Source organism: Diospyros lotus, chromosome 9 (genome assembly GCF_014633365.1).
Source record: "Diospyros lotus cultivar Yz01 chromosome 9, ASM1463336v1, whole genome shotgun sequence".
In the NCBI taxonomy this organism is placed as follows: Eukaryota; Viridiplantae; Streptophyta; class Magnoliopsida; order Ericales; family Ebenaceae; genus Diospyros; species Diospyros lotus.
The window spans coordinates 650,072-677,901 of NC_068346.1; the positions used below are offsets into that span (position 1 = coordinate 650,072).

At 38.8% G+C, this 27,830-nt stretch overlaps 3 protein-coding genes across 5 annotated transcripts; 1 reads left to right on the forward strand and 2 right to left on the reverse strand.

The window, feature by feature from the left end:
* The first annotated feature begins 149 nt into the window (after nt 1-149).
* LOC127810180 (mitogen-activated protein kinase kinase kinase 20-like) lies at nt 150-1,572 on the forward strand. The gene has a single exon (XM_052349502.1). The coding sequence runs from the start codon at nt 340-342 to the stop codon at nt 1,348-1,350; it is 1,011 nt and encodes a 336-aa protein (XP_052205462.1). The 5' UTR covers nt 150-339; the 3' UTR covers nt 1,351-1,572.
* A 914-nt stretch (nt 1,573-2,486) lies between these two features.
* On the reverse strand, nt 2,487-15,262 carry LOC127810181 (uncharacterized). The gene is made up of 4 exons (XM_052349503.1): nt 14,897-15,262; nt 14,149-14,303; nt 3,895-4,010; nt 2,487-3,114 (listed from the first exon to the last, which is right to left on the reverse strand). The coding sequence occupies exons 2-4, from the start codon at nt 14,254-14,256 to the stop codon at nt 2,757-2,759; spliced, it is 582 nt and encodes a 193-aa protein (XP_052205463.1). The 5' UTR covers nt 14,257-14,303; nt 14,897-15,262; the 3' UTR covers nt 2,487-2,756.
* A 2,351-nt stretch (nt 15,263-17,613) lies between these two features.
* On the reverse strand, nt 17,614-27,781 carry LOC127810572 (uncharacterized). Of its 3 annotated transcripts, none has more exons than XM_052350115.1 (14): nt 27,639-27,781; nt 26,555-26,906; nt 25,544-25,734; nt 25,309-25,444; nt 24,408-24,620; nt 24,062-24,159; nt 22,095-22,209; nt 21,352-21,457; nt 20,377-20,470; nt 19,851-20,065; nt 19,442-19,541; nt 19,249-19,365; nt 18,983-19,039; nt 17,614-18,045 (listed from the first exon to the last, which is right to left on the reverse strand). In XM_052350115.1, exons 1-14 carry the CDS (start codon nt 27,732-27,734, stop codon nt 17,938-17,940), a joined length of 1,998 nt encoding a protein of 665 aa, XP_052206075.1. In that variant the 5' UTR covers nt 27,735-27,781; the 3' UTR covers nt 17,614-17,937. The 3 variants fall into 3 exon arrangements, 2 of the variants coding, with proteins under 2 accessions (XP_052206075.1, XP_052206074.1); XM_052350114.1 differs by lacking the exon at nt 27,639-27,781 and adding an exon at nt 27,419-27,628; XR_008025494.1 differs by lacking the exon at nt 27,639-27,781 and adding an exon at nt 27,419-27,628 and having other exon boundaries at nt 17,954-18,045; nt 19,249-19,360.
* Between the last annotated feature and the right edge of the window lie 49 nt (nt 27,782-27,830).

The following is a 27,830-nucleotide window of genomic DNA, read 5'->3' on the forward strand; positions in this document are numbered from 1 at the left end:
GTTTTCTTGGACTTGGGTACGCTGTTCCATAAATAAATGCGCTTCACATTCACGTGCTTCAATTGCATATCAAATTAAATCAAAATCAAAATCAAAACCAATTACATATATAATATAAAAACGACAACCCAACCCAACACCAGACGGACGTATCAAACCTAAGCGCCTAAGTCACGCCTCATATATATATATATATAGACAGAGAGAGAGAGAAAGATCCCACAAAAATTGGTTGCCATTTCCTCCTCTTCCTCCTCCTCCTCATCCCCTGTTAACCAAAAGCCACGAAGAAAGAGAAGAAGAGAACACAAGGCTTCAAACTCAGCTCAGATCAAATCCATGGAATGGGTTCGCGGCGACGTGGTCGGCCATGGAAGCTTCGGCACTGTCAATCTGGCTATACCCAGAAAGCGCAGCCATGAAGTTCCTCCATTCATGGCCGTCAAATCTTGTGGGTCTTCCCACTCGGGTTTGCTCTTGAACGAGAAATCGACGCTGGAAGAGCTCAATGATTGCCCGCAAATTATCAAGTGTTTCGGCGGCGGTTTCAGTCTTGAAAACGGCGAGAGGTTGTGTAATTTGCTGCTGGAGTTCGCTTCCGGGGGCAGTTTAGCTGATAAGCTCAGGAATTGCCGTAACCACCGGCTTCTGGAGTCTGAAGTCCGGCGCTATTCGAGGTCGGTGCTCGAGGGGCTCCGGTATATTCACGGGAATGGGTTCGTTCATTGCGATCTCAAGCTTCAAAATGTCCTGCTTTGCCAAAAAGACGTTGCGAAGATCGCCGATTTCGGTTTGGCGAAGAGAGCTGGAGAGAAGACGGGGCCTGAGTTGAGAGGCACGCCGCTGTACATGTCACCGGAGATGGTGGTTTCCGGTGAGCAGGAGGCTCCGGCCGACGTGTGGGCCCTGGGGTGTTTGGTGGCGGAGATGGCGACCGGAGCTCCGGCCTGGCCGTGCCAGCCGGATGCCGACCTCTGCGGCCTGCTGATGAGAATCGGGGTCGGCCAGGAAATCCCGGAGATTCCAGGAAACTTGTCCGCCGAGGGAAAAGATTTTCTCGGAAAATGCTTCGTGAAGGACCCCAGAAAGAGATGGACGGCCGAGATGCTTCTGAGCCATCCCTTCGTCGTTGACAGCTGCGAATTTTCTTATTCCGACTCGCCGAGAGGGCCGTTGGACTTGCCGGAAAGCGAGTTCGGGCAGTCCTCTAGCTCAATTACTTCTTTGCCCCTGCCGGAATATTTCAACCCATTGTCGTCCAGCATCTCTCCGGCGAACAGGGTCCAGCAGCTGGTAACAAATCAGAGGCCTGATTGGTCTGTTACAGACAGTTGGCTCACCGTCAGATGATTCGACTGAATCCAAGATTTTTTTTTTTTTTTTTCTTTCACCAGATTTTACGGCAATTATTTGATTTTTTTTTTTTAAATATTGTTGTAAATACAGAGGACCGGTATTTGGAGCCTGACATCATTGTAGAGTTCAGAATCATCAGAAGGGTTGAGTGTACAGTGATTTTCCTTGCCTTGCAATTTGATGAGAAATAATAAATAGTTGATATTTTCTCGGAAAGTGGAAGCTGCAGGTTGTGTTTGGCTGTGTTAGGCATATCTTGGTTCTGGCTGTGGCTTGGATTTTACGCTCAGAATTCAGATGCAATGCCCCTTAAACTTAAATGTTTCTGCTTTCCAAACCCCACCTTTTGCTTTTCCGGATCTGTCTGTTTGGATTGATTAAGAGAATCTAATTGTAATTTGGATTGGAAAGTGGGTGGAAGGTCCACAGAAGAGAAGACCGACCATATATACAGCATGCAAAGCCAAAATATGGGCGTCGTCTGGACCCTAGAATTTGATTGCTTTGTGCTCCAAAAGCTGGCCCAAAAGATCACAGAATCCACCCCACCTTGACCATCTCCCCAACCAAGCAAGCTAACATTATATCAAATACAATCCAAATTTCATGAGGCTAAGGGCAGCCAAACAAAATATTTTTTCTTCTTTCTTCTTTCTTCTTTCTTCTTCTTTCTTCTTTTTGGGTAACATGGGCATTGGGCATTGGGCATTGATGTTGATATCCCAAAAATATACACGGGACTACCATATTAGATGACATTATATGAAACGGGTCCCAGGTCTTAAATTTCAAGTTTTCATTACCATTGCCTCGAGAAAATTAATAAGATGAAGAAAAGTGATTCACTTTTGGGTTTCCTACACCAATTTTGATACACAAGATGATATGTTATTCGTCAAACTAGTGCTATAATAATAGCTTTTTGGTTTGGTTTTTCTTTTCTTGATTTGTGAGAAGATACAAAGAGTAAAAGCGTGTCATAAAAAATTCCTGAAAAGGAGGGAGCTTCATTCATGAATTGTTTACGCTCCTTATTTTAATTGTTGGCACTTTAATTGCTAAGCCAATGGTAGGGTTGATAGTCCCTTTGGCAGGCAGGTCATCATTGACTCCAAGAACGAACCACAAGCTGGTCCAGAAAATAATATCTACATCATTGAGAGAATCAATTTTGAGTTGATATATGCTTCTGAGTTCTACAGCTGTTGGCACTTTAGATTACACTCCTGCAATCAAAAATTTACTATTGCAAGAGCACAAGAAAACCCAAGGTTTCCATACAAGTTGTAGTTCAGCTTCATTCTCGCTCTCTGCGCACCAAATAAAGTCTATATAAAAGCTAAGTTCATAATATTCAGCTACCAAGCTTAGTCGCAGGCAGGTCCAACCAACTCTGTGCTCTAGTCTTGGCTAAGAGGCAGCTTACTGGAATCATCAGGAACAGCAAGAGGCTTGCTAGATCCACTTGCAACTTCAATGGCTTCCACCAGGGAGTTCATCTCCTCAAATCCTCTTTTCTTTGATGCAGAGTCTGAATTCTCCTTTTCACTCTCTATCTCTTTTCCCTTACCTTTCGCACTTGCTTCCTCTTGCTGCTTCTCCAGCTCAGCTTCAACATTTTGGGGGTACAATGGAGGCTCAAGGCCGCTCAATTGACAGAACACGTTTTCAACTGTTTCGTTTATGTCCTTACCCAGCCCATTGTCGTCCAAAATCAACTTCCAAACAGCTTTGGAGGCCATCTCAAGCACTGAAGCCCTGCAAGACACCAAGAAGATAAAGAGGAGAATGAAATAAATCAATGCCAGCCAGTAAGATGCAAGGGAAACTGGTCCCTCCTACAAATGAGTCTTCAACTTCAAAATCATGAAAACATAGTATGATTGCATTACAGTGCATTATGAACTCAAAATGCATGCAACGTTACTGGTATCTACTAAAATCTGATCAACATTACAGATAGCACATTTGAAAGTGTTAAGCGGTGCCCAGCTTTTTTCAGGAACCATTCTCAACATCCTTTTCCTTTGGATGAGTGAGGAGAATCTTTTGTTTGTTTTACTGATAACCTGCGTATGTCCCTAAATATAGGCTTTTTTTGGTAGTTCTACCCCTCTTCTGTAGAAGGTTTGCCCAATTAAGAAATTGTTTTTCTCTTTGCACATGATTGTTTATTCCCCCCGCCCCCCCTCTACTAAAAATAAATAAATAAATAACTACTTTAATTTGTAAGGAGAATGTTAATCATCTGCATTAAGGTCCATAGCAGGTCGACTAAAGCATTATGTCTACCACTTATGAGCATTGCATGACTTGCCTTCCAACCTTATATTAAGGCATGCCAATATTAAACTAAAAGCCTTCCATGAAGCGGGTACCAGTGACATGCTTATAGAGGTTCAAGTTCCTCCTCCTTTCCTCTTTTTGATTTTTTTTTTTTCCTTTTTTGGTTTAGTTTGGTGGGCCTAAGAAAAATTGCAGAAAAGAGAACCCTAATTTATTCCTTTCTTGAAGGAAATGAACACAGCAAACACTTACTCAAGTTCTTGCCGAAGTGCATCAAACAGCTCCCTTTTCGTCTGCTTTTCTGCCCCTGGAGTGTTAAGAACCTTACTCTGTTCTACCATTTTAATAGTAGTATTTTTCAGCTCTTCCTGAAATGATAGAAGCACAGCATTAGAACACCATAGAAGCATTAAATGAACACATTTAAGAAAAAGCAATTTATATGAACATGGATGAATAAGGTCCTGAATTGACATATTCCACTCCATCCATTTTCTCTCAAGAGTCTCTATTGGTCTTCTTCTCGTGTGAACACATCATCTTTAATAGGAGTCACTTCAACTGTATTACAAATAACTTCTTTTTTTTTTCTTGCACGGATACACATCCATCCTAAAATCCTTATTTCATATATAACTTCATAAAATCCTTACAAATAACTTCATATATATGGTTTTTAACCTGCTCAACTTAAAATTTTTAGATTCCAAAGTGTTCCTCCATATCTTGAGCTTAGTATTCAAGCCTTCTTTTCTCATCCACCATCAAATGTCATTTGTAAATAGCATACATGAAGGTACCTCAAAGATATGTTTAGTGATTTCTTCAATTAGTAATGCAAATAGGTAAGGGCTTAATGCAGATCATCAATGCAATCCATTGTAATTGAAAGAGCCTCAATGTCTCCTCACATGTTACGATACATGTTTCTGCTCCATGATACATGTTTTTAATAGCCTATATAAAAGCAATTCAAACTCCCTCCTCTACCCCCTGCCAAACATAAAACTTCTCTAGGAAATCTGTAATAAGTCATCTTGTTTATTTCTATACCTATTCATTAGGTGCCTCATCAATTATATAGCTTCCACTATTGACCTCTTAGGCATCAAACCAAATTGGTTTTCAAAAACTTCAGGGCCTATTCAGCTGTAGAATACATTTTCTAATTTTCCAACTTCAATTTTCTATTGAATGATTGGATCTCCAATTAGAAAACAGAAATTTCAATTTTCTAATTTTTCAACTTTATACTCTTAATTGAAAAACATAAAAAAGATGTTTTCTAAATCTTCTGGAAATTAATGCTATTGCTTTTTGAAACATAAAATGATAGAGCGTGTTTAGTTGTAAAGTTGGAATTGAAAAATTAGATGTTTTCTACAACTAAACAGGCTCTTAGTTTCTCTTCTTAATCTTTCTTCAATCACTCACTCCCATGTCACGGAAGGGGACCTAGGACGGATACAACTTGTAGCTACGAATCTTGGTTTATTTTTTTTGCTTACTTTCGTCATTTCCAATTGCTATAATTCTGTTAATTTCCTTGCTGTAATTACCTTAGTTATATTAGCTGGAAGATTCCCCACATGGAGGGGATTAGAATAGGACAAGAAGCGGTTATAACCGCATGGAGGAGGGATCTACTATAGCAGTTCCCCACCACTGAGTGATATATATTCCCAGCTGGTTGGAGTAAGAGGTAACAATGAGAATATTGGAATTACTTCTCCTCTCTCATTCTTAACTCTCTCTCTCTCATTCTACATTCTCATTCTCTCCCTCTCTTGCTCTGTTCTGTTTTGTGTTAGTCGAACCCTACTCCTAATTCAATCCGAGCTAGGAGCAGTGGTCCTCACGGGTGTGCCGTGACAATTTGGTATCAGAGCCACATTTCCTTGGACAACTGAGAAGGAAGTCGGTAATGGCAGAAGGTACTTGTATGAAGAACCTGGAATCACAACTACAACAAACCAACTCGGCCACGACCGATTGTCAAAATCGAATCGACCAGCTAGAGTTAGGAGCTACCCGTAGCCATGAGGCTATCATGGCGTTGGATAGACGAATGGAGAACTCCATGGATGGAATGGAGCGGAAGCTGGAAGGGTCCATCGCCCTGGTGCAAGATGAATTGAGTGCTCAAATGCAACAGTTCATGGTTATGTTCGCCCGCCAGAACCCAGTCAGGCTGTCTCCTGATTTTCCATTTCAAGAGCACATAGAACCAATCCTACAGTGGAATGAAACTAACGGGGAACGCGGGACCTCGGAGATTGGAGCGGACCCAGAAGAGGAGCTGGCTGATTGATGGACAGGGCTCGGGACAGGCCTGTTAATCCTCATGCAAGATTTTCGAAGCCTCGGATGGATATTCCCACCTTCGAGGGAATTAATCCTCGATGGTGGCTAAGGAAGTGCGAAAGGATGTTTGAGTGGTATGGCATCCCTGAAGGGCAGAGAGTACCCCTAGTTACGGCTCATTTCAATGAAGTGGTGGATGCCTGGTATCAAGGAAGCCTTCGGCAGGGTAGGATCTACACTTGGGGGAATTCTCTGAGAAGGTATGCAAGAGGTTCGGGGAAAGAAGTATGGAGGATGTTGTGGAGGAGTTTAACAAACTGAGGCAAATCGGAAATGTGGAGAGCTACCAAAAGCGCTTTGAGGAATTGATATCTTTCATGATCCAACACAACCCTCACCTCTCAGAGGCTTATTTTGTGTCAAGTTATCTAAGCGGCCTTAATGACGAGCTCAGACCAATGGTGAAGGTGTTGAGGCCCCGATCAGTTGAGCAAGCCTCCGAAAACGCTAGGCTGCAGGAGATGGTGGTGGAAGCCTTAATGAGAAAGCAGAGACAACGAACAAGGGGCGTTGTTGGAGGGCCATCTAATGCTGCTAGAAGACACTCCAACCGGGATCAGATGAGAGGAAGTAGTGGGGTGAGAGGGGTGGCAGGCCCCAACCCAACTTCTTTTGGAGAACAACTAAGGGAGCAGAGAAGGCTGGCGGGATTGTGCTTTCGGTGTGGAGAGAAATACCATGTGGGCCATCAGTGCAAGAGGCAGATACTGTTGTTGGAAGGTAATGAGGAGCCTGAACAAGCAGTAACAGAGGAAGAAGAAGAGGAGGAGGCCAAAGAGGATAATGGGGAGATATACATCCATGCCTTGAAGGGGGTACCTAACAGTAAAATAATGAAGGTAGAAGGTCGAGTTAAGGGGAAAGGCTTGATGGTCTTAATTGACAGTGAGAGTACCCACAGTTTTTTAGATGAAGACACAGCCAATAAGCTGGGGTGTCAGCTCACTGGGACGCCTCCTTTGAGTGTGACCGTGGCCAATGGCTAGCAAGTGATGAGTACATCAGCATGCAATGGATTTCGCTGGGAGATGCAAGGTGAACCCTTCGAAGCAGACCTCAGATTGTTACAACTGGGGGGATGTGACGTAGTGCTGGGGGTGGATTGGATGAAGGGAGTAAGCCCGATCAGTTTTGACTTTAATCGAATAGAGGTGTCATTTGAAAAGGAGGGAAGGAGAATGATACTGGCAGGAGGCAAGGAAACCGGAGCATGCAAAATGATGACAAGGAGGAGGTTACAGAAGGTGCTCAAGGGGAAATGGAGTTAGCTGGCCAAACTATTCTCCATCATAACTTCGGAGGAAGTTCTAGGAAGGCATGGGAAGGCCTACCTAACGATCAGCTCAACTGGGGAGCCCTCTGACTAGGTAAATCACTTTGATTGCATTAATGAATTGTTGGCAGATTATGAGGACCTATGCATGGAACCTAATTCCCTACCTCCCGCCAGACCATATGACCATACCATTCACCTAAAGCCAAATACTGAACCCATTAATGTAAGATCCTATCGATACCCACCTCTCCAAAAGACTGAAATAGAGAAAATGGTTAAAGAAATGCTTCAACAGTCCCAGCCAAAGCCCCTTTGTTTCACCCGTCCTATTAGTCAAAAAGAAAGATGGGTCATGGCGATTTTGTGTGGACTATAGCCAACTTAATGCCATAACCATTAAAGATAAGTTCCCTATACCCTTGGTGGAAGACCTCTTAGATGAACTTCACCACGCCAAAATCTTTTCAAAGTTTGATTTGCGTTCGGGGTATCACCAAATTAGGATGAGATCGGAAGATGTACATAAGACAGCCTTTAGGACCCATCATGGACACTTTGAGTTCTTGGTAATGCCATTTGGGCTTACCAACGACCCGGCCACCTTTCAGTCCCTAATGAACCGGATATTTGAACCTTATCTTCGAAATTTATTCTTGTGTTCTTTGACGACATATTAATCTACAGCTCTTCCCTTAGCCAACACCTAATTCACCTCAAAATCACCTTGGAAATCCTCAAGTCTAACCAGCTTTTCATTAAAAAATCTAAGTGTGCATTTGGTCAAGGGCAAGTGGAGTATTTAGGGCACATTATATCCGCGCGCGCGCGGCGCGCGGGGGGGGGGGGGGGTAAGTACGGATCCAAAGAAGGTGGAGGCAATGGTGTCCTGGCCGAGGCCTCAGTCCGTGAGAGCTTTGAGGGGATTCCTCGGCCTAACTGGGTATTACCGACGGTTTGTTAAAAATTATGGGATTATCAGCAAACCACTAACCGAATTACTTAAAAAGGGAAATTTCAGTTGGGGACCAGAGGCGGAGAGGGCTTTTGAGGAGCTTAAGAAGGCCATGAGCAGAGTGCTAGTATTGGGGCTACCTAATTTTAGCAAGCCCTTTGTCTTGGAGACTGACGCGTGTGGAACGGGTGTGAGGGCAATCTTGGTGCAAGAAGGGAGGCCCTTGGCATTCTTGAGCCAAGCTTTGGGCCCGCAACATGTGGGGTTGAGTATATATGAGAAGGAGTTCATTGTAGTGCTAATGGCTGTTGACAAATGGAAGGTACTACTTGCAAGCGGGGAGGTTTACGATTAAAACGGATCATGAGAGTTTGAAATTTTTACTACAACAAAAACTATAAACACAGTTGCAAAGGAAGGGCATGGCCAAGTTGATGGGATTGGACTACTTGATACAATACCAGAAAGGGAAAGAAAATGTGGTTGCTGATACATTATCAAGGTGTCATGAGGAGGGGAGTGTGGCAGCTATAACTACTATTATCCCAGAATGGTGTCAACAGGTGATCGAGAGCTACAAAGGGGATACAGTAGTGAAGGAGTTGTTGGAAAAGTTGGCCATAGGATCAGAGGGAGTTGAAGGATATACGCTGGTGGATGGAATGTTAAGGCATCAAGGCAGGATTGTCATTGGAAATAAAGAAGATCTCAAGAAGAAAATCCTGCAGTCATTACATGAATCTCCTTTGGGAGGGCACTCGGGCATCCAAAATACTTACCTCCGGGTGAAACAACTCTTCCATTGGCCCGGGTTAAGAGCTGAGGTAAGAAGGTTTGTGTTGGGTCGTGACATTTGTAGGAGGTGTAAGGCTGAGAATGTGGCCTATCCGGGGCTGCTATAGCCACTACCAGTGCCCAAGCAAGCTTGGTCTAGCATCTCTATGGATTTCGTTGAAGGCCTGCCTAGGTCTGAGGGAAGAGATGTATCATGGTGGTGGTTGATCGATTCACAAAATTTGCTCATTTTATAGGATTGGCCCACCCTTATACAGCCCAAGAAGTGGCCAGAATTTTCATGGATCAGGTGGCAGCCTTGCATGGGGTTCCTACTACTATTATCTCCGACCAAGACAAGGTTTTTACAAGCGCCCTATGGAAAGAACTTATGAAGGCATTGGGTGTTAAGTTGAACATGTCTTCAGCCTATCATCCTCAGACGGATGGCAACACCGAATGGGTCAACCAAGGTTTGGAGAATTATTTGAGGTGCATCTGCATCTTATAACCCAAGAGTTGGCACAAGTGGTTGTCTTTAGCCCAATGGTGATACAATTCCAGCCAACACTCTTCCCTAAAGGTGTCTCCCTTAGAGGCTCTCTTCGGTTATAAGCCTCCCTTACTACTAGCTTCAGGAGAACATTCTACTGCGGCCTCAGTGGAAGAGTATTTGCAGTAGAGAAGGGAGGTATTGCGGCAGCTCAAACAAGAATTGGCTACGGCTCAGAATAGGATGAAGCAAGCTGCAGATAAGAAGAGAAGTGATAGAGAATTTGAGGTCGGGGAAAAAGTCTACTTGAGGTTGAGGAGGCACCACCTAAAGGCTATCACTAAAAGGCGGGTCTCAAAGCTTGCCCCTAGATATTTTGGGCCTTTTCCCATATTGGAAAGGATAGGAAAGGTGGCCTATCGACTGCAACTTTCAGAGGGAACTCGAATCCACCCAGTTTTTCATGTCTCCTTGTTAAAGGCAACAGTAGGGACTGAGCAAGTGAATCCCACGTTGCCCACTCTCTCTGAGGGAGAGGATAGCCTAGAAGAACCGGAAGCTATTTTGGATAGGCGAGCAATTCACAATCAAGGGGTTCCGCTCATTCAAGTATTGGTGAAATGGCAGGGGGGGTGCAACAGGAAGCGAGACTTGGGAATACTTGCCTAGCTTGCTCACACAGTTTCCCAGAGCTGCCAGTCTCCTCAACATTTCTTGAGGACAAGAAAGCTCTAAGGAGGGGGGAATTGTCATGGAAGGGGACCTAGGACGGATACAACTTGTAGCTACGAATCTTGGTTTATTTTTTTTGCTTACTTTCGTCATTTCCAATTGCTGTAATTCTGTTAATTTCCTTACTGTAATTGCCATAGTTATATTAGCTGGAAGATTCCCCACGTGGAGGGAATTAGAATAGGACAAGAAGCGGTTATAACCGCATGGAGGAGAGATTTGCTATAACAATTCCCCACCGCTGAGTGCTATATATTCGCAACTGGTTGGAGTAAGAGGTATCAATGAGAATATCGGAATTACTTCTCCTCTCTCATTCTACATTCTCGTTCTCTCCCTCTCTTGCTCTGTTCCGTTTGTGTTAGTTGAACCCCACTCCTAATTCAATCCGAGCTAGGAGCAGTGGTCCTCACGGGTGTGCCGTGACATCCCACAGTGTGGCAAATTAGCTTGATTCCTCAATAATTTCAGCAACTCTGAACATCTTTTTTATTCTTGTAAATAGGCAACATCCTTTGTGATTTAAGGACTACATTAAATAATTTCATTAACCAAAAAAATGCATTTTCTCTCATGCATTTCCATGCTTTTATCAATATATTATCTAATCCAACTGTATTACGATTCCTCACCTTTTTCAATCCTTGCTTTATTTTGTTTAGACATATAAAACATGTAACTCCACTCTTCTTCGAAGTAACAAAGATGCCCCAACATTACAATTGTTTCTCCACCTTCATTGAATAACTTCAAGACATACTCTTCCCAATTCCCATCTCTCCTTGACTGTCTCATCATTTAGTAGTACTTTTTACTGTTTAGTTTCTGCCTTTTATGCATTTCATTTGGTTCAAAGCTCTTCACGAATGCAGTCTATAAAAATTAGAATGTGAATGTAGGTAGTTCCAAATAAGGCAATCCTCCCAACTGCATGAAGCCAAGTCAGTCACTAAAAACCAGTACCACCACTAAACACCAAAAAGAAGCAACGCTGCTGCCACAGTATACTATAAAAGTAAATGATTAGTTGACTCCCTATCCCTCTTGCACAAATAGCACCGATCAACTACTCCCAAGCCTCTCTCTCATATTATCAGTAGTAAGAATAGACCCAAGAGAAGCAACTCAAAACAAAAAGGCACTCCTGAAAGAGCCTGGACCTCCATAATTTCTAAGAAATCAAGACTTTACCATTATTGCACAATGCCTTATTTTGAGTTAAACTTGATGAAATCCCCCATTTGTCATGTCCCTAACCCACTAAAGAAAGAAACAGAAGATGATTTTATAAATCAGTCAGAGTCCACCTCCCCATCAAAAAAAGAATTCATCTAAACTACAAGGGCCAAATTTAGAGGTAAGAATCGAAATGGAACTCCTCACAGCCACCAGTAGCTAAGTTAAAGGAAAAAAGGAACATATCACTAAGCAACTTGTGAACACACCAACAATCATATCATAGCTGAACTCTAGAACCACCACCAACCCTAAAAGTAGATACCCCTAAAGAACTCACTGGGTACCCTCATAATACCCTTACGAAGCCCTACACCATAGTAAAGGCTAATCAATCTAATGGACCTCTCCCAAGTACTGCAAACCTCCATAATCAGAAGAGCTCTATTTATTTATTTATTTTAAAAAAGTGGTTAAGTTTTAAAAACCTAAAGCATCCTCCTCAATCAGGTAAGTTTTTCCAATTTTCTAAAGATGCTTAAACTCAATTCCCAACTTCATGTAGCCAACCCTACATAGTGGGGTAACAGCTTGGTATGTTGTTATGCTAAAACTCAATTCCTAAGCCACTAAGCAACTAGATGCAGTAACTGACCAAGTGGCAGATGTGATCATAGTGTGCCCATGCATAAAAAATGTTATGTAGTTGACATTGTCACAATTATCATGATTATTTTTTCAAATGAGAGAATTTGTATGAAACTCATGGGTATACTTGTTTTAGGTCCAAATGGTGTTGCTTTATATCATCCAATACGAATTTCATGAATTATGATAATTCATTTGGTATGAATAAATTTCAAGACTTTTTGCTTTTACATATTGTATGAAAGAAAATAAAAGGTTTGGATCAAAAAGGATAAAAAAAATAACTTCCTTTATTTAAATATTTAAGGAAGCAAAATCGAAAGATTAAGAAGAAGTTTAAATAAAAGTGTTGTTAAATTGAATCCAAAGGAAACTGTTAGGCAAAGCTTTGGAAACACCGCCTTCACAACTTTGCAAGTGAATCCAAGTTAAATTGAAAAGGCAACAACATATTCAAATTCAACGAGATATCAAATTTAACATTCCTGAAGCTTACATCAAATCTAGAAGCTAGTATTGCACATCAAATAATAGGTTTTCTCAACAACTAAATACGTTCAAGATGAGATATACATACATTAGCTTTCAGTTGGTTCTTGATCTTTAATCTCAAAGCATCAATAGTGCCATCATCCATCAACCTCTCCACAACATCGTTCGGAGTGATTATGGAAGATGGTTCCATTTGTATCCCAGAAAGATTCTGTTGGAGATTTTGATTGGCTCTTTAACACCGCAATCAAAGATCCAATACGATGCTAGTTGAAGGACTGTCGATTTTGATCACAAAGAATCGACAGGTCAGGCTCAGGACTGATTAGTCCTATCAGCGATACGGGGTTAGGGTTGGGACTGTTTCAAAGGTTACAGGAGGCAAGTTGAGAGAGAGAGAGAGAGAGAGAGAGAGAATTGCTAAGATTTTTACTAAGTTACCCTCAACATAAGGAGAAAGTAATTAGGGGTGCTCGTGGGTTGGGTTGTTCAAGTTTTGTATGAATTCGGACCTGAACCAATCATCACCGGGTATAGACTTTGTTGCTTTAAATCATCTTGTATGAATTTTATAATTCATTCAATATGAATCAATTTCAGAACTTCTTGCTTGCATATTGTATGAAAGAAAATAAAAAGTAGGGATCAAAAAGGAAAAAGCTTAGGTCCTGTTTAGTTTAGGAAACATTTTCTAGTTTTCCACTCTAATTTTACAACTAAACATGCCCTAACATTTTTTGTTTCAAAAAAGCCATAGCATTCATTTCAGAAAATTTAGAAAACATCAAAAAGGATGTTTTCTAATTCATAGTATAAAGTTGAAAAACTAGAAAATTGAGTTTTCCATTTTCCAATGGGAAGTTAAATCATTCAATAGTAGATAGAAGTTGGAAAACAAAAAATGTTTTCTACACCTGAACGGGGCCTTAACTTCCCTTATTTAAATATCCAAGGAAGCAGAATTGAAGGACTGAGAAGCAATTTGTAACCCTCCAATTCCAGCTTTTTCTTCTTCCCAAAATTAGCAGCAAAAAATAAATAAGTTACCAATTTTGTACCCATTGTTAACAGAATTTAGTTCTCTTTTGCTCTAATCCACTAACATAATGAAACCCACCTGCCTTAATCTTCCTTTCCACTGCTTTCTTAGCAAGATCAATTGCCTTTCCTTCCTTTGTTATCTAACAAGGATGTAGAATCTCCTTCCATTCAGTATAAACTCCCATACATATTGTAATGTTACATATGGAAAAGAGGAGGGGAGGAGAGGAGAAGAAACATCACAAGGACAAGGATTATGTTTCATTCTTTTCATTAGATTGAATAGGAAGGACATTTGATCTGTATGTCTGGGGGAAAAGAAGGGAGGGCCAAAAGGAAGCAAGGTAAAAGAGGAGGAGAGAAGTAGGAAAAGAAGATAAGATATAGAGAGATAAACATTATGAACAAATCTGAGTTAATTGAAAGGGTAACATGTTCAAAATTCATCTAGATATCAAACTCAACATTCTTGAAGCACAATTACCACAAATTCAGAAGCCAAAACACATCAAATAATAGGCTTTCTCAACAACTAAATACATTCATGTTGATACGTACATTAGTCTTGAGTTGGTTGATGATCTTCAATCTCATGGCATCAATGGTTCCATCATTCATCAAACTCTCCAGAACATCCTCCGGAGTGATTATGGAAGATGATTCCATTTGCAACCCAAAAAAAGATATTTGTATGATACTTCGACCACTGCAATCTAAAGATTAAATATGGTGTCAGTTGAAGGGTTCTCAGTTTTGATCACTGGAAGAATGAATGAGTCAGGACTGGTTAGTCAAACCAGCAATATTGGGGCAATCTGAGGGATGGCAATGGGGAGGGTATGAGTAAGGCGCGCCCCCCCCCCCCCCCCCCCCCCCCCCAAGGTCCCTGTGCCCATATCACTATTCTTGTCCTCGTTCCCATACCCTTAGGCTCAGGGCTGTACCTCAGATTTGGGGCCTGAGTCGAAATGTAAAAATGGCCCCTCGAACAGTAGTGTACATTTAAATTTTATTTTTTCATAATAAAGTATCAAAAAAATAAATAAATATTCATATCATATCAAAGAATAAAATAAAAAATTTAACAATCCCACAATTCAAATATTCAATCACAATTAACAAATATTCAATCATAATTAACACAACTCAGCCAGGCAATTCCTAACTAAATGCAGTTATCAAATAACAATTAGCAAAAAGCCAGTAGTTAAACCCTAAAGTCCTAATTCCTAAATTTATTATAGGTGTTAAATTAGCCAAAACAAAATAGAAATACGCATTGAATAGAACATAATCAAATACTTACCTCTAGTCTCTAGAGTATGAAAGGATGCCCACTGGCCAGTGGCCACTGCCTGCCTGCCAAGAACAAGAACACAACACCAAAGATTGAACCAAACCTCAAAAGATTGAACCAAAGTGTCCCAATGGCAATGCAGAGAGGCGAGCGACCCAATCGCCCAGCGAGAGCAAGAGTTAAGAGAGCCAGAGCCAGTAGCCACAGATGCGACCTCCCCAGCTACCGACCGAGAGGCGAGAGCGAGAGCGAGAGCGAGGCGAGGGCGAGGCAGCGAGAGAGAGCGAGAGAGAGAGAGAGAGAGGGCGAGGGCGAGGGCGAGGGCGCGGGCGAGCCGCAAGCGAGCGAGCGAGAGAGAGAGAGAGAGAGAGGGGTTTGCAGAAGGCCCCGAGGCAACCTCCACTTGGGCCTCACTATAGGTCCGGCCCTGCTTAGGCTCAGGGTAATTTTTTTAATCACCCGCCTTCATACCCATATGCATATACCCAGGAAAAAATCAAAAGAAGAAGAATAACAAGAAGAAAGAAAGAAATAACATGATATTAATGCTAGCAAAAATCTTAAAAACCACAATTGCAATAATCTCAAACAACAAATTAATAATATTACCAACCCGTCCTGAAATTAATATCAATACCAATCCAATCAGAAATATAGAGAAATTTTCTATTGGAGTGAATTTTTATGCTCAACAAATTAATATTCTTTAATTAGACAATGCACCAAAATAAAAACTGAAATCAACATTCTCTACCAGTAATAAGTATTCAAAAACCTGAAAATCCAGCAAATCAGGTCTAGTTGGGGGGCCTTGGGGCTTCTCTTGTTATAGAAACTCAGTTATATGAAAAATTTTATATTTAGTAAAAGAGTATTACTAACACAGAAGAATACTCTTCATACTATGAAGGAATTCCCTAAGAAAGAAGAGTACTCGTCATGCTCAAAAACCCAAATTATTTGGTGCAAACAATCCAAACTTGAACAAGAAATTTATTAATAGATAAAATGCGAGAGAGTGTAGAATGATATACCCCGTGAGAATGGAGGGCAATACAATTATCTCTTTCTTTCAACCAACGAGTGATGGTGAGCTCGACAATAGGGACAAGAGAACAAAAAAAATATCAGAACAAACGAGAGAAGTGAGATAATAAGGTATTTGACAAGAGTTTTCCCGATTGAACCGCCCTGAAACCAAAATACTTGTTAAACGACGACGTTCCAAACTCAAACTAGGGCTAGCCCAAGGCCCAGTGGGGCCCTAGGCGAAAATAATTTTTTTTTAGGAGGGTGGGGCGTTGTATTTTTTGGAGGCCCCCAATTTATTTATTTTTTTTTGAGGGGGAGGTAATTTTGGCTGCTGTATTTTACTTTGGGGGGCTGTATTTTTTTGGGGGCTCAAAATTTTGGCTACTGTATTTTACTTTTGTGCAAGGAGGCTGTATTTTTTGGGGGTCCAAATTTTAGCTGTTGTATTTTACTTTTGGGAGGTGTATTTTTTGGGGGCCCCAAATTTTGATTACTGTATTTTACTTTTGGGGGTCTCAAATTTGGCTGCTATATTTTACTTTGGGGGATGTATTTTCTGGGGGTTGTATTTTTTTGGGGCCCCAAATTTGGCTGCTGTATTTTACTTTGGGGGTGTATTTTTTAGAGTTGTATTTTACTTTGGGAGGGGGGTGTATTTTCTGGGGGCTCCAAACTTTTGGGGGCCCTAGGCATAGACCTTAGTGGCCTATGTCTTGGGCCGGCCCTGAATCAAACAAAGTGATGGTGACATCAATCAACAAAAATATTATAAATAATAGACTAATTTACCATAAAATAATAATAAAATAATTTAATTTAAAGATAAAAAAAAGTTAACACCTCCTTAACTAAAATCAATTAATGATAACGTGGGAGTTTATTGAAACACGTTAGGAGTAGAGGTGAACAATGTTTCGATTAAATCGAAATAATTAAGCTAAACGTGTTGAAATTACCGATTTAGTTTAGTTTCCAAATTTAACTTTTTATATTAAAAAATAAAATAAAATAATCAAACCAACCAAAACATAAAAAACAAATTGTTTTTTTTCTTTTATTTTTTGGTTTTTCTAACTTTTTTTAGTTTTTTTATTTGGTTCGCTTTTTCGATTTGTTCAATCAATTCAATTTAATTTTTGAAACAAATCGATCTATTCATTTTGAGTAAACTAACTAGTTAGAGGAGACTCACATTCTTTTGCCTCTTATCAGGATTAAAATTAGGAATTATTCAAAAATGATGGTTGGTTAGTTGTATTAAGTACATGACCTAAACTTTTAAAAATGAGTGGGTTACCTTTTCATTCATGGTGGAAAGATAAAGAGTGATCAATTACCTTCATACAGTTATTTGAACTGAAAATATCTAAAATTATAATTTAAAGTTCTAATAACTACCTTACAAATTATTGTAATTATTAAAAATGTCCATCACCTTTTGAAAATATATAGTCCAACCCTTTTCTTGCCAACCAAATGTAAATTAAATGTATCGCGCTCTCAAAAGTACTCATGATGATGAAACAACACATCTTCCTCCCAAGAGGCATGCCATCATTTATTATTACTATAGATTCCATCCCATATTAATAATGTCAATTGACTTTTAAAAGTTACATTAACAACAAAGGAGGAGAAATTTTTTATCCTAAATGCACTTCTTATGAGTAAGAGAGGCAAGTAAGCTATTATCATTTGTGATCCAACAATATTTGTATAATTTTGCCATGTTTTAGTTACCAAAAACTACAACTGTAATTCATGGCAAGGCTGATAACAAGTAGGAGTTAACAATAGCCAAACATGGATCCCTCAAATTAGAGGACGCCCCTGTCATTTGCAGAACCCGCACAAATCTCCCAGGCCCATCTGATATATAGTTTCAGCCTCATCATTGAGAGAGGGAAAATGTTGCAAATGCTCCCAACTTCTCATCAGTGTTGTCACCAGAAATAAGCTCTAAACAACACACCACTAAACACACGAAGGCATTGGGCTTCTTTACACCACCTGTCAACTTAATTTGGTTGCTGGTAAATATCCACACTTCCTGCAGATGCTTGGTTTGCTGCACGATTACTTCCAAAATTCTTGCGGTTCGATTCCCGAGCAATTCTCGAACCAAACTAGAATACAATACAAAATGAACAGAGACCGCAATGTTTAGAAACAAAACCTAATTATAGGAGAAGAGTCGATAAAACATGGTATTTCAAGTGTATACATGGTTCATGTCTTTAATCATAATCCACGCCCAAAGAAAAAACTAACAGTACTGGTTTCTTCTCACTTTTAATAGGGCTTGGATTCGGTCCAGGTGGCAGCTCCTATAGTACTATTAGATAAACTATCATCTCGAATGCCCAGATGGGATGACCCTACTGGGCAGGCAATTTGAAAGCAAGTGGAGGATGGTCACTATTGGCTGTGAAACCTCTAAAAGATATCAAACCCAAATAAAGAGTTAAGATTAAGGCTGGAACAAATCACAAGGTATCTAATGAGTTAGTTGACTGTAAGCTATCTAGTGTAACTATTTTTCTCTATCCAAGAAAAGAAGAGAAACAGTCTTCAGGGCATGCACATAATATTGCAACTGATCCATGAAAAATTAGCTAAAGAGTTTGAAGCAAAAGTGAAAATTGTACACAACAATGCAAAGTTTTAACGAGGACATCTGAAAGAAGGTCCAGGTCAAGTACAATCTGTATTCCTTATCAATTCCTTTTTGTAACTAATTAATATGAAAAGTGGAAACAACTGAGATCATGACATAACCAGCATACAATCACCAAAAAAAAAAAGAAAAAAGAAAAAAAAGAAAATATACAAGTACTGACTGTGATCAGTAAATAGATCCCAAGACACTTAAAATGGCAATTTTACAAGCTCCATTGCCACAAAAATAGAAATATGCAACCAGAGGATGAAGTTTTCACACACTAATTGCACAGGTAGAAAGATAATAATCCCCAAGACAACTGTCAACAAAGTTTCCCTTTTACTGTCCTCATTTTCTGGTGGGAAAAATTTAATCATTATATCTGGGGAAAAAGCACACACCTGGATGGCTCTTTTAGGTAGAACAGCAGCTTCATGTAAACCCAGCAATCGAGCAACCTTCAAGAAATACAGTATGCTGATTTAATGCTTGGTCATGAATTATTGTGCAGTAAAGTACCCATCAAATCATTAATCAACTAGTGAAGGAAATTTAGATTCAACTTCATCCTAGAAACAAACACCACAACAGGAAAAAGTTGTATTACGTGTAACAGAACAACGCATCCACTGCAAGAAAGAAAGAATCAGTAGTGTGGCATATTTACCTCTCTGAGAATCTTCTTATCCCCCTTTCCACTTGGTTGATCAAGATCAGCAATCTCCCACAAAGGAATATCAAGCAGACTTCTTATAACATGCTCGTCCAAGAAAGGAAATCTAGCCTAATGAAGAGATATGGATATTACTGAGTGTGACACAAAAATAACAAATGATAAGTGTGTGAGTTATCAACAATACCTCCTTGCCATTATCAGCAATACACCTATCATCTCTTCCTAGGTTTCTTTTCCAAATTCTCTGCATGTCTAATTTCATTTCTTCATGTAGCCCAATCCAACTACAAAAGTATGTTGATCCATGATATTGCCAAACAAAATGAATATTCTAAGTTAAGCCAAGGAAAAAAAAAATACATTGAGAGAGAGAGAGAGAGAGAGAGAGAGAGAGAGAGAAGAAACTGGAAGAAAAACAAAGCAGCACAAGAAAAAGAGGATAAAGAAACTGGAAACAAAGCAGAGCGCTCTCGATGTGTATAGAACAAGGAAATATACATGAATACACCAACTTAAAATACACAGACTTATTCCCAGACACAGAACAAGATAGGCTTAAAATTGTCAACGTCATCATTCAGAACATGATGTACCTTCCATTCCTGTACTTTGTCTTATGCCGCCCATAGCCTGCACATTGCTCATCTGCACCAGAACCAACAAGGAGGATCCTGGCCTCAGACTTGTACTTAACCCGTCGATAATCCTGATTATTATAATTATCAGCATTATTACTGTAAATGCCTTCATCATACACACAACCATCACCAGTAGCTGCCAACCATAATGCTAAACCAATATTAAGGTCCTGAAAATTTTAAAGGAAAATAAGTATTTCACATAGCTGAAATTAAAAATAAACTAGAAGGCATGTATTCTAGGGAAAGGAAGAAGATATCAGAAGAGCACTTTCATTCTGGATATGATAAGTGAAGAGCTTATATATTGCATTATGAAGTACAAAGGAAAATAAGATGAGCAATCAAGGAAACAACATACTATGTAATTTGAAATCACTAAATGTATATTCCACGATATTGCAAAGTCCTTACAACTTTGCAACCAAAAGTACTACCCATATAGAAACACGGTTACGGCTTCAATAATTAACAGCAATACCATATAAGTCTTTGCAGGATTTATCAGTGACATGACATGCTTGGTCTCCGAAGTTAAGTTTGACAAGTCAGCATCAATCTCTACAAGTTTCCACCTACATTGCAGAGGCATTTGAAATTGATGTAATAAAAACCACAACACAAAATGTCCAAAAGAAGGGAAGTAAAAAATGAATACAAAGGTAAAGAGGTGCTGTCGTCAGCATCATTTATCAGAAAAGCCAAAGCCAACTGATGTGCACATCAATAACATAACCATATCAGAGGAGAAATTTAATGGCTTGTTAAAAAATAGTTATATTCACAAACTCTAACTAATGTCTAAAAGTTGGAATTTTGTTTTGTTCCTCTCTATTTATAGTAAAACACTCTTCATTTTAAGTTCCTGTTTCAACATTGCTGTATCTTTCTCCAAACAAGTTTCAAACCAATTGTTATATTTAGAATAAAGTTGGTAAATTCTCTAAAAAATGCTATACTTTGGCCTTTTCAATTTTATAACGAACTTTCAATTTTTTTCAATAGTATTTTTAACATGGTGTTTAGTTTCAATTAAATACTTTTTCTATTTTAATTATAATTGTTGGGTTTATATATGCACATATATACATAAAATATAGTTTTTTCCAACTCATCACCCACCTCAGGTTTTAACGGCACAACCAAACAAGAGAGTCACAGTATTATAAAATTGAAACTAAACACAGAGTTTGGTATACTATTGAAAAAATTGGAAGTTCATTATAAAATTGAGACAAGGCCAAAAGTTCAGCATTTTCAGTAATTTATCCTAATAAATTCCCTATTGGGATATAATCTTTGAGTGTTTGTTTTCTCCTCACAAAACCACGTTCATGTTGCTGAGTTATCAGAAGAATAACACGTTGGCACAAAAAGGAAAAAGAAAAAGAAAAAAGAAAATTGAAGAAGTTTGTTGGTGTACCTATGGTACCCTGAGAAATGAAATATCACCTACCTTCTTAATGGGGAAATTCTTTTCAGCTCCTTTACACCAGCCCGGGCAGAAATTCTGTCAGGGGCAGACTCATTATCGAAACTTACATTAAGCAGATCAATTTCATCTGTGCAGAGAAGTTTGACAGAATTATAAGCTTGGCAGCAACATTCCAGATACAGGAACCATAGTACTATTTTAGACTAAATCTTCAAGCTTTCAGTTACAAAAGATATTTCATATCATGGGGTGCAACCTTTATTTCTCAAGGTGTAACCAGTCCTAAGTAGCAGCTTTATTCCCTGACAATTTTGTCCATCTTAATACTCCCAATATAAACTGTCATTCATACACATGTAGGAAATGCTACTAAGATACAGTACTAATGGGGTATGATCTTAATAGAAAATTAAAATCCTTTCCATGACTTATGAACAAAACTAGGACTTCATTATCATGTGCTAAAAACTAATTAATCACAGGAAACAAAATTTTGAACCAGTAAAAAGAGTAAAGTGCTCATTGGACACAACAGCTGATGCTAACAGTCTACAAGATCAAATAATGGAAATATGAATCAACCCCTTTGCCTTTACCAAATCTTATTACAAGTGGCTAAGACCCAACATATTATTCATACATGCTGCTGGACCACCCCACACATTGAAATGCTTCAGAAGATGAGACTGAAGAGATTTGGGGATTATAGAAGTTATAGTTCTAGAAGGAAAACAAAAAACTGAGCTTAACACAGCAACACTTACATTTGGGATCCAGGCACTCGTCCAGTAGTGCTGCAAGTATCATCGAATCCAGTCCACCAGAAAAAAGCACAGCCACTGGAGCATCACCTTTTTGTTTATTATCACACTTCTCTGCCTAACACATCCAAAGAATTTGTCAAAGACAAGGAGCATTATGCATTTTACAGGCCAGATGAAGCTTATTTATGAAATTTCCTAAAAATCAAGTGCAGCAAGGACCTTTGGATTAAGAATAATGCTAAACAGTCCAACAGAATAGTCCTTAGGTTAAATAGTCTAATCTGTCAGTATACGACTTGATTGACTATAAAAAGCATAAATTCCAAGTTCAGATGTAGAAGTACAAAGATACTGCCATGAAAATCTGTCACCTACCTAATTGATAAGTTAAAAATACTAAACCGGACTTTGAAGCCATTATTATTTTTACCTTGTTCCACTGAAAAAAAAAAAAATTACCAGTTTATAAACCAATAAGATTCTTTCTACAAAAGCATGAACGAACAAAATGTAGCAACTGCAATGCAATCAAATTAGTCTAATCTGAAACATCCAAAGACCATCTAGGAGCTCCTATATGGGCTACAAGAGATGGTCAATAAAGGAAAGGTCCATGTCCAGTCAATGACATGGTCCATCACGAGAATTAAATTTCACATTGCTAGACCAACTTATGAGAAAAATGAAAAGGAAAAAAAGAACTGAAGGACAAACAAGAAAAGTAAGAAGAATAAGGCCAATAAGAAGACAAGAAACAGGGGAAGTTCTAATTATTATTTTTCAAAATTTTCTGAAACAAATCACCACTTTTTATTATTATTATTTGATGGATCAACATTTATTACTTGGAAGGACAAAAACAACAGAAATTCTTGCAATAAAATTTTCCAAACAGCCTAATCAACACCTCAATACCATGCCTTCCCAACCCTGCCTCTGCCAATAACCTCCAAAAACAACTGAGAACACCTTTCATCCAAGGAGCCTTCAAGCTCAACCTTCAAGGGCCAAGCTGTCTAGTTGTGAGCAGCTTTATTCCCAGTCCTTATCAGCAAAGTGACCAACAATCACTTTGTCCTTACTTGGCTTTAAACGACTTTAGGATATCTTTAAAGCATACAAGACTACATAGTGGAGATCCCTCTTAAAAATACTCATTTTTACAGCTTGTAGGGTAGCTGATTCAAAAATTATCTTATAGCAATTCTGACAGCCAACCCAACCACAAGCCACTCTCGCAACTAGAATTTCAGCGCAACTGTAGAAAACAGTCCTCTCACTCACTGCAAGTTTTAGCAGCTAGTACTTTGTCTTGATTATCCCTAGCCATCATACCATCACCATCTCTCAACCTCCCAGACAAACGCATCATCAAAATTCATTTTAACATATCTTTCTTCAAGTTTATTCAAGCCTGTGGTGATAAATTCAGGTTTTCATTCTTTGTGGTATCTTTTTGTCCACTACATAAAGTATACCAGTGTTCTTCCCAACTTTGTCTCTCTAGTTAAGTTGTCTGAGTAATTTATTTCTCCATCTGCTGAGGCAGGACGTTGTTAATTGTGCAGATCTTTTCTACTGTGCCATGCTACTTTTGTTGACTGCAGAGTTGTATCCATCATGACCAGGCTAACATGCCCAAGGATATTAGAGGTTTCAAGTGGCTATGAACCAGTAAGCAATCTGACAGATTGACCAGGGAAAGTTAACAGTTATCCTTGACAAGTTTAAATTTGGGAAACAATTTAAGACTAGTCAAAGTTAAAACTAAAATCATGAAATTACAAATGTTAACTAGAAAAGAAAAAAGCCAATATTATAATAGCAAGATTAAATTAATCAGAATATAGAATTAGATATTCTATTAGCTTTTAGATGAATTTCTACCATAAAAGTATGATAACAAATAACAATTTTCAACAACTGAAAGGAATCACAAGAACTGGATTGTAAAATAATATCTGGACCTTGAAAGTCAAATTTAATTTACTGCGTGCAATCACAGCTTCTCTCAGGGTAATCAGAAATGCCTGTGCTGGCAATTCTTTTGAAGTTTGTAGGAGGCCTGTAACAGTAAAAACAAGCACTGTGGTCAGAGACTGTTTGACATCCTCATGATATCCAAATCAAAAAGTGAAAACTGATAGTTGTCTTCATAATTGAAACGGAAGGTAGGACCATAAGTGTATAATTTGAAATATCTAAAATCTGGAAGTATTGTTATGGACAAAAGGGCATGATATTAACTAAATTCATAAGATACTTTAGTTGAATAAACTGCATGCACATCATGTTGGTAGGTAGAGGTCTTACGTTCAGAACCATTCAACACCTCGGGTTTAGGTAGAACAGATGTTCTCTCAAACTTGATCAGTTCATTTAACATAGGATCGGTCCATTCATGTCTTTTGACTTCACCAAACACATTAGCATCCAACTTTGCAGCACCTAATTGTATACTATATACCCCACAAGGGAGCTCTTCCCAGAAGTTTAATTCACTCATTCCAAATTCTTCTCCGAGATCTGCAACCAGATTGAAGTAAGCCACTTTAGACCGTCTGTGAACAAAATAATATTTTCAAACATAGATTTAAGAAAGAAACAAAATGTCATTTCTTGTTGGTTAATACAGGTGAAACAATAGATCTTGTCAAATATCTCCCAGGAGACCAACAGAAAACAATAGTCAAAGTGGAGTTCAGATATTTTGCTCTAAAACATAACCCAGCTGACAGTAACTCTACAAACTTTTACACAATGAGTTGTTTCCATTTTCATGAACAAATAGTTGAATAGGCTAATGACATAGTAATCAGGATTTTAGAAATTTTCTATGGATTAAACATATTTCATCTACAATGCACTTTAGACGTTCAAAGAGAAATTCCTTTCATTAACCATTTATCTCCATTGATTCTATGAATAAAGATATAAAAAGATAGTAGGTCACATACTGCCTAATTACATGTATATAGATATGCCATATAACATACATATACATATATATGATAAACATGATTATTATTTGCTTTCAAGAAGTAATATATGTTTCTGCTCAACATAAAAATGCTCAGATATGGCAAAAATTGCACCCCCAATCCAAAACAAATAAATAACATAACATAAGGAAAAAGGGCTACAGAGGACAACACAAGGAAAAGATGAAAATCAGAAGGCCAAGATAAAATAGAGTTTACTGAGCACCAGATACCTGAACTCTTATTGATGGAATGTGGTGGTGCTACAGAGGATAACAGAAGACGAGAATCCATAGAAGTTGGCCAGTGAACAAGAAGACTCCGCCTTCCAAAAGCATCTCGACCAAACCACACAGTTCTTGAACTAGCCTGCACATATAATCCAAACAAAACTTCACAAACCAGACTTCTGGAGAACAAGTGATTCATCAGGTGGATTTGTTACAATACTTTATAACTCAAAGTTACCTGCCAATAAATTAAAGCCCAGGGTCCCTTAATTGTTGAAAGAAGAGCGGGAACAGAATTTTGCTCATTCCCACTGCTGCATGGTCTTATATGTTCCTGTGGGCTTGAGGAACAGCACTTGGCTAGATATTCCATTAGAACTTCAGCATCATTGCTATCACTGCTAACATGAATTCCTCCAAATATTTCACCTTACAGTTATAAGGAAGAATTAGAAACATAAAATAAAGAACTAGAAATTGGAAACTTAATGTATTCTGAATACAAGATAAAATAAGCAAGATACAACTTAATAGAAACCACCTCCTCTGTGAGAGAGAGAGAGAGAGAGAGAGAGAGAGAAGATTGTCAATATACTCATAAACAACTTCCCTAACGACACATTTCACACAAAGCTCCAACTCTTTCTTTTCCTAATTGATTAACTTGCATTAGTTGACCCCACATAGTGAGATTAAGGTTTGATATGTTGCCATTGTTGTTATTGATTAACCTGCTTGGTCTTAGTCTTTCAAAGAAAATCAGGTTCAAAACACAATTAACTTCTTGGCAATGGCAAGTTAAATTGCCAGATTGAGAGTAGAGATAACTCAGCCAGGTTGCTGCTGCAAAAAGCTCCAAAAGTGTGAAAATTTCTGTATCTGGCTCAAGGTTAAGTAATATTTATCATGTGGGGTTCTTTTAAGAGTTGCTCTTTCTCTGTTCACCATTTCTGGCTTCATATTACATTTAAATGTATTGACTTGTTTACATATTTGTGGTCTATACCATGCATATTCTAAGTGATTTATTGACTTGTCACGTGCATCTCCAACTTAAAACTGATTGCATATAAGCAGTTCTTTATCTACTAAAGCCACGCTGGCCCTCCTTCAGAGTGGCATCTCAAGTAGTATTCTGGTAATTATTTTGCAAAGGATGGTATTTTGTCAATTATTTTAAATAATTCGTGAATTAGTCAAAAATTTGCATAAACCAAGAGATGCAAATAATTAAGGACAAAAAACATACCATTATAAACAAGGATATTCCCAGATGTATCCACCAGTGGCTGATTAATAGGAGTTACACCCCTAAGTTGCAATGTGGCACCAATAAAATGTAGTTCAGCAATACATTTAGATCTATCAAGACCATTACCTACCTTACATGGTTCTTCACTTACAGAAGAACTACAATAACATGAATTAGAACAAAACTGCAAATCACTATTTATCGCTTCTTCTCCCTCTGCAAGCGATAGAATATCATGTCCCTCAGCGGAGGATGAAATCTTTGAACGAAGAACAACCTTCTTGCTTCCCAAGCTATCAGGACCTCTTCTCCATAAAGCTGCTTTGAGATCATCTAGAGAAAACAATGGCTGGCATGCCAAAAGAATTTCAAGTTTCAATACCCAACAAATTAAAGCCTATGATATGCAAATGATTTGAGACAAAAGTAGTTAATAAACCACCAACTTAAAACTTTAACTCATAAGGTAACGCTCATTTTTTTAAAATACCGACGAAGCAAAATAAAAGAAAAAAGCCCATTCCCCTTTTGATAAAATTGTCACTCGCCAATTAATTTAGCTCAATACTAAAATACCTGGCGCAACCAATTATTTTACAGTTATATGCTCAAATTATTAGTAGCGGTTCATATGTGATCTTGAACTTCCCTTCTGAGATAATCTTACAATACAACACAACAACATAAAAAGCCTTAATCCCACCATGTGGGGTGGTTATCCTACAGTATAGTAACAAGAAATCTGTACTTACAAAGAAAGAAAGAGAGAAAACACTCTTGCCTTCTCAACTTAACTTGAAACCGGAAAACAGATAACCAGCGAAGAAATCAAAATATTGAATCATAAATATGCCAACGTACAATTGCCAGGGTAGATGAGGTAGAAGGAGGTGTTTTCGTCCAGCTAAACTTAAGAAGAAAAGAAACACCAAAAGGAGTACCTATCCTCCAATCGGCATATTCCAGATACTGAAAATTATGAACAGTGCTGAATAAAATAAAACATGTGGATGCATCTTGGTTCGAAGCAGAGAACATAGAGTTTAGATATTCGTATGAACATAGGTATAGTCTGCGTTACTTGTTCAGGTTGAGTAGGTCGAGGACTGGAATTGGCATGAAGAATTGACGACAAATCGATGCGTACGCCGGCGACAACCAAACCTATTCCGCACATCTCTTCGCTTAAACCCAAAGCCCTCTCTGCTCCGTCGTCTATCTGGAAGTTTTTAGAGAGTTATGTAGTTTCCAGTGAAAGCTCATTGGTTCAAAA